Source organism: Mytilus trossulus, chromosome 4 (assembly GCF_036588685.1).
Source record: "Mytilus trossulus isolate FHL-02 chromosome 4, PNRI_Mtr1.1.1.hap1, whole genome shotgun sequence".
Lineage (NCBI taxonomy): Eukaryota > Metazoa > Mollusca > Bivalvia > Mytilida > Mytilidae > Mytilus > Mytilus trossulus.
Window position 1 is genome coordinate 18,432,277 of NC_086376.1, and position 11,778 is coordinate 18,444,054.

At 32.2% G+C, this 11,778-nt stretch overlaps 2 protein-coding genes across 2 annotated transcripts; one reads left to right on the forward strand and one right to left on the reverse strand.

Annotated features, from left to right (window-relative positions):
• Positions 1 to 977: 977 nt before the first annotated feature.
• LOC134713783 (uncharacterized) lies at positions 978 to 5,898 on the forward strand. The gene is made up of 6 exons (XM_063575065.1): positions 978 to 1,056; positions 1,683 to 1,810; positions 2,115 to 2,205; positions 2,894 to 3,063; positions 3,805 to 3,841; positions 5,535 to 5,898. Exons 2-6 carry the CDS (start codon positions 1,688 to 1,690, stop codon positions 5,624 to 5,626), a joined length of 513 nt encoding a protein of 170 aa, XP_063431135.1. The 5' UTR covers positions 978 to 1,056; positions 1,683 to 1,687; the 3' UTR covers positions 5,627 to 5,898.
• A 1,384-nt stretch (positions 5,899 to 7,282) lies between these two features.
• Positions 7,283 to 9,079, reverse strand: LOC134713785 (protein 3F-like). Its single transcript, XM_063575066.1, has 4 exons — positions 8,983 to 9,079; positions 8,615 to 8,678; positions 8,046 to 8,495; positions 7,283 to 7,441 (listed from the first exon to the last, which is right to left on the reverse strand). Exons 2-3 carry the CDS (start codon positions 8,676 to 8,678, stop codon positions 8,053 to 8,055), a joined length of 507 nt encoding a protein of 168 aa, XP_063431136.1. The 5' UTR covers positions 8,983 to 9,079; the 3' UTR covers positions 7,283 to 7,441; positions 8,046 to 8,052.
• Between the last annotated feature and the right edge of the window lie 2,699 nt (positions 9,080 to 11,778).

The following is an 11,778-nucleotide window of genomic DNA, read 5'->3' on the forward strand; positions in this document are numbered from 1 at the left end:
TTTAAGAGCATGTATATAAGTATATTTAAATTATTAATAAAGATACTTCCCGTCTTCACAGGTGTCAGAGGGTTTTCACTCTTTGTGTTTATCAGATTTAAAGAAAAAAACCCACATCAGAACAATAAAAGAATTTGAGTAGGCAGCTAAATATACATATGGATCCTTACATACAAAAATAAATGTACAATAAATGTATATGAATGGGGTGTCAGACTGTGTGGTTTACACCAGCCAGATGTCTGTATACATACATGTACATGTACCAAAGCATGTAACTGTGCACAAGATGAAACAAGCACACTAGCCCCCCAACCCCTTTGGCCATATGTTTATGGTGGGATCATAAGTGGTAGTAGTCTAGATAATTATGACAAAAAAGCCTTTCTAGACATCATATTTATTGGTCTAATCAGTTACTGAGTTAGGCTAAGGGACAAAGATACAAGTGTATATGTGTCTCTAAAACAGATTTAGGGGGGAACAGGTTGGTTTGCCCCCACCCCCTCTAGTGAGGAAAATTTGGTGGTCTATAAAGGGACTATACTTATTAAATATACTTATATACCCCCCCCCCCCCCCCCTTTCCGCATAGTTACTGTCGCTGGTGTAATATAGCTCTTCTGTATATTTTCATATTAACAAAAAGCGTAGCCATCGAATGCATAGTCATATTTCGTTGTGTGAAACTCCCCCCTTTTTTAAATCGTCTTTTGAATGCCAATAATAATTGCTGTCTCTGTACAATATATAAGCTAATTCAGTATTCAAATCGCTTATTATCTAATTTTCATATCGTCTTTGTTCCAGTGATATATGCCCGTTATCTTAGGAGCTTCTGAACATTTTTTTGTTCCGCTTGCTGAGAGTTCTTTCAGATAATTAACGCGCCAATGACGTGATCTCGTATCTCGCGTTGCTTTATAATTATCATGAATATTCATACTACCCTAGGCTGGTGCTACGTAGAGCTAACCCGTTGAAAGCGTAACATAATACTGAAGATTCTAAGAAATTCACTGAACAAGCGGAATATGTAAAAACGCAATAATACAGGTATGTTTAATCCTGCACCAAATTATACGAAGTGCAAATAGATCTGATATTGTCATCTATGCAAAACAAATGTCATTTAATTAAGTGGACGTCCGACGATCATTTGATAAGTTGATTTTATTTTAGTTACCCTCTAGAATTTATTATAAGTTGGGAGATGGATTTGTGAGAATCAGATTTTTTTGTTTTTGATGCCTGCCTTTTAATATTCACATGAGATACACCTTGTTGCTACGGTCGCATGCTTTTTTTGCGTTTATAAGTCATTTTTTTTTTATGAGACTAGTGCTTATAACGCAACAAATTTACTGATCTCATCTCTGGATTTTGAAAATCCTCCTTTAAATATATGCTTGTTTAGAGAAAAGATATCATATAGATTTGGTAATTTCTAAATAAACAAAAGGTGACAGCAACTAAATGACACAAACGTGTCGTCATAGATTAAAATACGATATCCAACAATAAACAAGCATCTATTACGAGTTATATTCCCTGATTTTGTTACTTACACTTGATTGTATACAAGATAAAACAAGAAATTTGAGTTAAAACGTGGTTATTTAGTCATTCCTGTCTATCGATTACATTTTTATAAAAAAAAGACTGCCTTTATTTTATTGCAGCATAAATGCCACTGAAGGTGAAGTCACTGTTTTTCGGAGCCTATGGTTGCTGCGGAATTAATGTCACCAAAAGTGACGAGAGTCTCACGTACCAATATTTCGATAATTTAGAATTCGATAATAAATCGGTGAGTTTATAAAAAAAAATAGAACATTAAGAACAATACCATGAACACAAGAACAAAAACATATTGAAAGCAAATAGAGTATGTTCAACTACCACATAGCAGCTACCAAAAAGTAAACAGCATACAGATTTCTTAGTGTCATTAGACACTAATCAAAGTACTGAAGTACTGAACATCGGGTGTTCACAAGTTCTGGAGGATGGTCACAAGCACTTGTCTCAGAAAAAAAAATATCCCTTTATTCACTGTGATGCAATGGGTGGATATATTTTCTGATTATTATATGAGTTATCTCTTTTTCCAGACGCACAGAACAAGTACACAGAATGACATTTTTGAAATATCTTCAGATGTAGTTGAAACAGATGAAGATAGCGACACGACGCCTTGGAAAGGTATCATTTATTATTTTATTCAATAGGAAAAACACACAGGAAAAAACAAACGTGACCCGTTGTATTTACATTAAGTTGAAATAATTTACCGCTAGTTATTTCAAAAAAAATATTTGTTATTTGTTATTCTTTTATCTTTAAAACTTGACATAAAAAATCGTGCAAAAATAGTTCTATTTGAGCATGTTCCAGGTCTTTTTTAATCGCGGAAAAAAAAAGACGGAAAAGGAGTTGCAAAAAATGAAAGACGACAAAAAGCTAAGCAAGTTAACGAAAGAATAGACATAGAGAAACTAGAGACTGATCAACACAAAATGTGTATGATCTCAGATGCTTCGAAAAAAGGCAGATCCTGCACCACAAGTTGCACAAGTAGTGTGACGCTTAGTAAGAACAAGTTTGGTGATTAATCGAGGATGAATCTTGTTCAGTGATTTCACAATCGACGAAAATATGAGATGAGTGTTGATACGACAATTGGAACCTGTGACACAGATATTCTACAATATCATGATCTTGAATGGTTTACTTCAACATTACAAGTAAACCAATCAACTTTACAATTTGAATATCTTGGATGCACACTAGACAGATAATTTGTGTTTTATTGACATAGGCCTTTTGTTTAAACAAACACAACAGTGTATGCCGAACAAATATTAGTATATACATTGATTTTTTCCCCCAGAAAGTAACCTGTGTGATAGTCACCTACGTTCTATGCAACAAAGACGACAATCTCACAGCATGTCAAATGTTCTAGATCATAATGGCGAAAACACATTTATGACGGACTGGAGAAGTACGACGTATCCACCTTCCAGATATAAAATGAATACCTCTCCCTGGTTTATATGGGTATGTATCCACCTTCCATATCTTAAATGAATAATTCTCACTGGTTTATATGTGTAAGCAGACACAAACTATTTGTGAACAAATGTTAAAACAACATTTCATACATTTTCACAAATTGATAACATATACATTATGTACTTTAAAAAGTCATATTTGAAAACTTAAAAAATAAAAATAAGATTTTTTTACATATAAAAAAGAAGATGTGGTATGATCGCCAATGAGACAACTATCCACAAAAGACCAAAATGACACAGAAATTAACAACTATAGGTCACCGTACGGCCTTCAACAATAAACAAAGCCCATACCGCATAGTCAGCTATAAAAGGCCCCGATAAGACAATGTAAAACAATTCAAACGAGAAAACAAATATGTAACACATAAACAAACGACAACCACTGAATTTACAGTCTCCTGACTTATATTAATAAGACAGGCACATACCTGTGGTTTCTGCAACGAAAAGGGTGAAAATAAATGTTAAACGTACGAAAACAATGTAAAAATGTCTCTTTGGTATTCATACGACATCTTCATTTTTAAATTGAATTTGTGACTGAAGAATTATACGACACACAATGATACTTTTAAAGAGGAATTAAAGAATTTTAGAGTTATACGACACTAAAAAAGAATTTTTATTAAAACAGTCCAGCGTTATCATATTATATATATACAAGTATACTCGAATAGCAGCAAGTGAAATAAATCATCTTGTTTTTTTTTATTTAATATAGATTCCTAGTTCAAAGAAGTACAGATACAACATGAGAAGTAAGATTTGCTCTTAAAAGGAGTAGGTCCATTAAGACCCCTTTTTGGCCCCCAAATATAGCAGTTTTACAAAATTGTTCAAACTTTTAGCTATTTATTGGATAGTAGAATGCTTCTGCTACATAAATATGGGCTGTTTTTGACAATACAATGCATATAAATTGGGTACTAGCACCATTAAGTCATGCTAAATTACTGAAATCTTCACAATTCTTGCATTTTTGTTAAATTTTAGACGGTTTTCGTGTAAAACGAAAGTGGCCGCATTCGTGTTCATCCAAAATATTAAAATGTAAGTTGTATTTGATGATAATGCATAACATATTTAAGGGCATACGATACAGTTTTGATCCTGTATTTACAAGTTCATGAAAATTTGCATGTAGGCTATTTTTTACCTGATTAAATCAAATATGCAATAAAAAATATACCTTCATGTGCTACTTTTTAAGTAAAATGAGGTCGAAATTTTGTATATTTGCTCGAAATTCAGATTTGTGGCCGTAATTTCTTTTTCAAAAGAAAGACATAACTTTTTTGTTATAAAAGATAAACACAAATTGTTTTTTGTTAAATAATCCGTAATTTCTGTATTTTATAAATATCTTAAAAAAATATGCAATTTTTTATTCAGAAATAACTCATATTTATCAAATGTTCATGAATTGAGGAAAAAACGTCATTTTTTACTGCTTGTTTATCAAAATTAAAAAAAATCCTCTATTTACAGTTTTATAAAATTTGGGTCACATATTCTCCCGGCAAAATAAAACAAAATGCCGATTTGAAAAATAGGGGTCCATGAACTCGTTTTCAAATTAAATCAGTTTGAATGATAAAAATCAGTCGAAAAATGCATCTTTTTCCCGATATGTCACCGTTTGACGTCGCGAAAATAACAAATTACGTTAGCAACGTCATTACCTTCCCTGTAACTGTATCGTATGCCCTTAAAGGTTTAGGATGAACACCAATGTGGCCACTTTCATTTTTGACAAAAACCATCAGAAAAGTGATTTTTTTTTGGCATATTTGGTAGATTTTTCATATTTGAGCTTGAATCGGAGCGTTTTAAATGACTAAATATGTTAAACTCTTTCACATAAATTAATTGAATCAAATGAAATAGACACTTAAGTGTTTAAAAAGTGGTCAAAATCTTTCGTCAAATGAAACTGACAGTTGAGGCCAAAATCGGTCCTTACCGAACCTACTCCTTTCCATCATATATACATTATTATAAATACTTATATATAGAATGATACACTGTCTGATTTATCAGTGGCGGATCCAGAACTTCTTTCACAAGGGGAGGGTGGAGGCTGGACAGCTCCAGTCATGCTTCAGTAATACCTTCTATAATAAACCATTTATTTTTTTTACCACGAAAACGGGGGGCAACCCCTCCTGGATCCGGTTGATATATGATGACCATTTCATGTTCTTAAAATTTATCGGAGAGGTAAAAACATATGAATACTTCACCTCTACCTATATATGCATTATAATATAACTGTTTTGAATGTCATTCTCTGTTCCTTTCATTATGTTGGTTTTTTTTTGTTGTGAATAAAGTATGTGGATATTAATGGTTAGCCGTAATGTGACCGAACAAGTTTCTTTTATCTGCGATATTGAAAATCCTTTTTCAAAGAAAGTTAGTTGTTATAAATCATGCAACATTTCCTTTTAGGAGGAAGAAACCAGATAACAGATTCGATAGGAACCAAGAACTCATCACGAAACCTCCCGAAGGTGACGCAACAGAGATCTCGGACAAAATAATCGAAACTAACACAAAATGTCCATTGTGTGCTGTAAAATAAAATATTTAACAAACATTCATAAAACACATTGCTTCTTTTTAACAAGCAGAAAGAAACAGATGTTTGCTTTGTAGAAATTATTAACAACCCTTGTGGTAATAATAAAAAAAAAATATGTATGTATCCATATGAAGGATGTTTCATCATAAACTGCTTAAACTGAAATCCTTGTTTTGAACAAGAAGGTTACATTTTGAGAAATTATGAATTATAGTTGTGTGTACGTTCTTTTTTTAAACGTATATTTATTGTGCAACCTACGTGTACGAAATTCAATATAACATATCAAACGCACATTCTTAGATAACCGATTCGACAAGACAAGACAATTCTATTCTATTCTTTAGAACCATAATTTTGTATACACATTGGTACAAATAATGAAATAATAATACATAACATACAACATAGATAAGATTCGTCATCAGTTCAAGGGTAGTTGTAAACGTGCAACTTGTATTATAAAATGATGAAGCAAAAAAGAAATTTAACTGTTTTTCAAGTATGGTTAGAGAAATATCTGTAGGAACGAACCAAGTATATACTGAGTGCCAAGAACAAAAACATAGCCCAACAATTAATTCAAAAGTGTTTTATTGTTGTTCCTTCTAGAAATGTTCACAAATAAATGTATGTTCGTCAATTTCTATAACATTGGTTTAGTCGGTGCATGTTTGTGAGTTTTTTTTTTGTTTTGTTTCAATCCATTGCCCAATTTTTTATCACTTTTCCAAATTCATGCGTTACAATTTTGCTGTCCTTAGAAATAAGTAAATTTACAAAAATAATTGAATCTGAGGAAAATTCAAATGCCAAAATCAAAAGCTCAAACACATCAAACGAATGGATATCAACTGTCATAATCCTGACTTGGTACAAAGAGTTTTCATATGTAGAAAATGGTGGATTAAACCTGGTTTTATTGCTAGCTAAACCTCTCACTTGTTTGAGGTTTCAGAAACATATTTTTGTGTCATGCCAAAATATAAGTATCACCAGGATCCAGACTATCATAATTGTAGCTTATAGCTAAATTGCAATATATACATTTGTATAGCTATGTAGTAATCAATGAAATAAATGTAAATACATATCAAGACAACATTAAGATCTTACTTGATAGCATTTTCATTTGAATATAAAAAAAGAATATGCGGTATGATTGCCAACGAGACAACTCTTCACAAGAGCCCAAATGACAAGAAATCAACAGATATAGTAATTCACCGTACAGGCTTCAACAATAAGCAAAGTCCATATCGAATAGTCGCCTATAGGTGGCCCCTAAATCACATTAAATGTAAAACAATTCAAACGAGAAAACTAACTCCTTATCAATGTACACAAACATAAACGAAAAACAAATTTGTAACATATCACCTGACTTGGGAAAGACACATACATACATAATGTGGCGGGGTTCCAACCCTTCCCACATTTGAAACATTGTTTTGTACATATGAAAGATTAATATATAAGGAAGTAGGAAAATGTAGCGTATAAATAAATAAAAGAATAATTCATAAAAAAAATTCTTTAATTGATTTCAACATATGTACATAATAAGAAAATTATCTTCTACAGTGTTCTGTTTCCATTCTCAATTTTATTCTGGTACTACGTCATTGATATCTGTGCATCTCTGTTCTATTGTCTGGATGAAATATATTTAATAGCACCAGTCTATTGTAACCGTTAAACTTTACTGTAGCTGGCATTGAGGTTCTTGTTTCTTCCTATATAATGTTTGCAGCTTCTTCAAATGCCTTGGAACCTATATAAGCAGAAGAAAATAAGGTCATGTATTTAGTCGACTGTGCAAGGGCTGTATAGCCAGTCAAGGTAGTTAAAAATTTCCATTTCTTGTCGTGTATCTAGTTTTATGGATTTACCAGGATTATCCTAAATAATTTCGATTTATTCACACAAAAAGGAGATTGTGCCTTTTTAATCTAAAATCAATGAAAACTCAAAATTATCTAAACTTAATGTTAGCTAGCGAGATATTCCGAGATCATAATAAGAAAATCTTTGTTTAATTTGTAATACTAAGATTATCATTTAATGTGGTATGGGCATATTTTTCATTTGTCTTGAGACTATATAGAACCTGATGTCCATATTAATTCATAAGATATGCATGTTGATGATTAACGCTCTTGTAAACAGAATGTATGACGAATTTACATACATTTTTCTTCTTAAAGTGTATGTTAACATTTAGAAATAAAAAAAAAAAAAAAAAAATTAATGACATAATGTGATTTAGTTAATGTCCTCGACGGAGGAATTATGTGAATCATATCAGCTGTATCTTGAAAGATCAACAATCCAGTAAATATATAAATATCCAACACATATCCTTCTCCTTCTCCTACCTAAAATTTAAAGTAAAAATCCTTTCTTCATTCCACCGAAGCCATTTTTGCTGTTTGTTTTATTATCGGTCTTGGGAGATTCGGTCTTTGGTGATTTATCATCGGTCTTTGGAGATTTATCATCGGTCTTTGGTGATTTATCATCGGTCTTTGGTGATTTATCATCGGTCTTTGGAGATTTATCATCGGTCTTTGGTGATTTATCATCGGTCTTTGGTGATTTATCATCGGTCTTTGGAGATTTATCATCGGTCTTTGGTGATTTATCATCGGTCTTTGGTGATTTATCATAGGTCTTGGGAGCTTTATCATCGGTCTTTGGAGATCCTTCAGTGTTATTTGACCTCATTATAGGTTCTGATCTGCTACTATGTGGAATTTCTGGCCTAGGAATACTAATAGGGTTTGTTTGTACCTCTTCTTTGTTATTGTTCGCATCAACGACAGGTTCTGCAAAATAATGTTAAACAAATAGTTAAAAAGTCTGTTTTAAATGTTGATAAGGTGCGGACTTTAATAACTTGTATCGCGAGTGCACATTTTTAATAATAACCCGCTAGAAATCTTACCTTTATTGAACCAGTTAAACATCTCAATAGCACCGACAAAGATCTGCATTGCAAATACAATCATCTGGAAACATAAAAAAGGTATGATTTTTGTTAGAACATATGTTTTATAAAAAAAATTGTATACATAATATAAAAATTTGTGTGTTCGAAAAAAATGATGTTGCTAAAATGTATAGTGTTATTAAAATAAATAAAAGAAAATACCTAAACACCTTGAGCTTTTGATTTTGCCATTTCTTGTAAAAAAAATTAAAAAAAAATCTTTTTTAATTTTTCGTTCAGTATTTTTGCTATTTTACTTTTTAACTAAACAAAACAACCAAGCTTCTTTATCACATACATATAATAGTGTTGTGTATACTCACTTTGAAACAATTTCTTCCTGCTTTTTACGCTAAAACTGGTGAGTGATTGATAATCAAACAAACCAACGAGTTTCAGCTATAGTGAGACTGGCGTAACCTAGGCAGTATGGTACAAACGTTACGCATGGTAACAAGTTAACAACGTCACTACGGCCATGTATGTTCAGTCGTTGTCGTTTGTAAATGTAATTTATAGGTGTTTTTTGTTTCTAGTTTTTTATATATGGATTAGACTGTTGTTTTTCCTGTTTAAATGATTATTTGCAAGACAAGAAAGTTTATAAAACTGACCAATTTCCATTCGTTTCGGGTATACAAAAAAAAACACCATACAGCATACGTCAACAAAAAGATTTGTATGGATTATATAACATAGTAAAATGGATAGGTTTCATCTGACATTATTCTTAAAACTTAACTACTCCATTTAAAAACTTCTTCTTTGTCTTTCTTAAAAGGCCTTATGAACTGGTTGGATGTTAGAATGGTTTCATTGTGAATTTACAGAATTATGCAAATCTGTTACTAGAAATAGATACGATTTTGAAACAAATTTTAAGCGATAAATTCTTTTATTTTATGTCAAGGTTCAAGATGATGAACCATAATTTGTCAATTTTGAACGATTTATTTTAAAATATTTCATGGTTTTCTGGCGTATGGTATTGGCTCTTATAGCATATCCAATTTGAATAATCAGCTTGTTTAGCCGTGCGCTACGTTTCTTAGGCTAGAATGTGGTTGAAATTCAGTTGAGTTTGTCAAATTTCAACAAAATTCTATTTATAAAAAAAGAAGATGTAGTATATGATTGAAAATGAGACAACCTCTTCACAAGAGACCAAACGACACGGAAATTAAAAACTATATGTCAACTTAAAGCTTTCAATAATGAGCCCATACTTTAAAGTCATGAAGCCATAAAAATCTTCGAAATGAGAAATGTAAACAATCCAAACTAGAAAACTAACGGCCTAATTTATGTACAAAATAAAGAACGAAAAACCAATATGTTTCACGACAACAAAGGACAACCACTGAATTTTAGGGCGGCAGGCACATACAGAATGTGGCGGAAGTCACCAAACCTACCTTAACCTTTGTCTGTGGTGTAATAGTATAACATAAGAACAAACTATTTTTGTCAGTATTCACCTCAGAAACTTACAAAACCTTTGAATAGACTTATTAAGAAGGGATATAATTACGATACTGTTGTCAAGTCATTAAAGATTGCATATTTTGGCGTTAATATTGAGTCACTGATAAGGTCTTTGCGTCGGAACTAAACACATTTATTCTAAAAACAGTTGTTGGCATGGCACGGGTTATGTTCTTCTCATATATGTTATGATGGTATGATACTAAACCCCTAACGGGAAGGATTGTGCCTGATGTTCATATGATGAAATCATAATCTTTCAGTCAGTTTAATTGAAGTCTGGAGCTGGCATGTCAGTTAACTGCTAGTAGTCTGTTGTTATTTATGTATTATTGTCATTTTGTTTATTTTCTTTGGTTACATCTTCTGACATCAGACTCGGACTTCTCTTGAACTGAATTTTAATGTGCGTATTGTTATGCGTTTACTTTTCTACATCGGTTAGAGGTATAGGGGGAGGGTTGAGATCTCACAAACATGTTTAACCCCGCCGCATTTTTGCGCCTGTCCCAAGTCAGGAGCCTCTGGCCTTTGTTAGTCTTGTATTATTTTTATTTTAGTTTCTTGTGTACAATTTGGAAATTAGTATGGCTTTCATTATCACTGAACTAGTATATATTTGTTTAGGGGCCAGCTGAAGGACGCCTCCGGGTGCGGGAATTTCTCGCTACATTGAAGACCTGTTGTGAACTTTTGCTGTTGTTTTTTTATTTGGTCGGGTTGTTGTCTCTTTGACACATTCCCCATTTCCATTCTCAATTTTATAAATAAGTTAAAAAAAAAAAGGCTTAACGCATTAGATGGACACAAAAAGGATATACATCTAACAATAACACAGAGTGATCGTGGATTGGTATGTATACATTTCACAACAAAAGGACACTAAGCACAGACATGACAGTACTCGCAGTTACTGACAGCTATAGTACAAAAGCCAATAGCAACTAACAAAATAAGGCATGCATGTAAGACTAAAACTATCGGTGTTTGTGAGAACGCATATATAGTTTTAATTTCAATTTCTTATATGCCTCATCGTTAACTTGATACATATTATGTTTTCGTCCGTCAAATGTCTAATTTTGTCTGCTATCTCATGTTCATTGTGAAATGACAACTATCGTGAGTATAAATAGGAAATCTATTAGTATATATGGTATTTTGACATCAAAAAGAAGAATCAGGCGATTTTTTATCATGCAGATTTCTACAGGTTTAACCGTAACGTACCATATAATACAATAGACTATCCAATATATGTTCAATGGTTGACGATATTAAAGTCAAACCAATTTCAGTAGAAGCATTCCAAGATACTAGGGTAAGACACAATCAGTTTAGAAGTAAATATTCTTTAGCCGATACATATTAATTTTGCGGCCACGAGTATTGTGGCGTCACATAACTATATCTTTTAAATGTTGCTGATATGTAGTACTTGACTGCAAAAAAAAAGTCTCAACCGAAGAGGTTAAATCAACTACGCGCTAAAAGAGACTTTTTCATAAAAAGAAAGATTTTGAAAACTACAATATATTTAGAAACAAGCTAACCGCCCAAATAAATAAAAGTAAGACTGATTATTTCTCCAAGGCAGTACAGTCTAATAAAAAAACTAGCGAAATCTAGAAACA

Excerpts from the sequence above, each read along its gene's own strand:
- LOC134713783 (XM_063575065.1), top strand. The coding sequence starts at position 1,688 with ATGCCACTGAAGGTGAAGTCACTGTTTTTCGGAGCCTATGGTTGCTGC. Across the intron at positions 2,206-2,893 it reads CGACACGACGCCTTGGAAAG|AAAGTAACCTGTGTGATAGT; the intron begins GTATCATTTATT and ends TTTTTCCCCCAG. Across the intron at positions 3,842-5,534 it reads GTACAGATACAACATGAGAA|GAGGAAGAAACCAGATAACA; the intron begins GTAAGATTTGCT and ends ATTTCCTTTTAG.
- LOC134713785 (XM_063575066.1), bottom strand. The coding sequence starts at position 8,678 with ATGATTGTATTTGCAATGCAGATCTTTGTCGGTGCTATTGAGATGTTT. Across the intron at positions 8,496-8,614 it reads GTTTAACTGGTTCAATAAAG|AACCTGTCGTTGATGCGAAC; the intron begins GTAAGATTTCTA and ends ATTATTTTGCAG.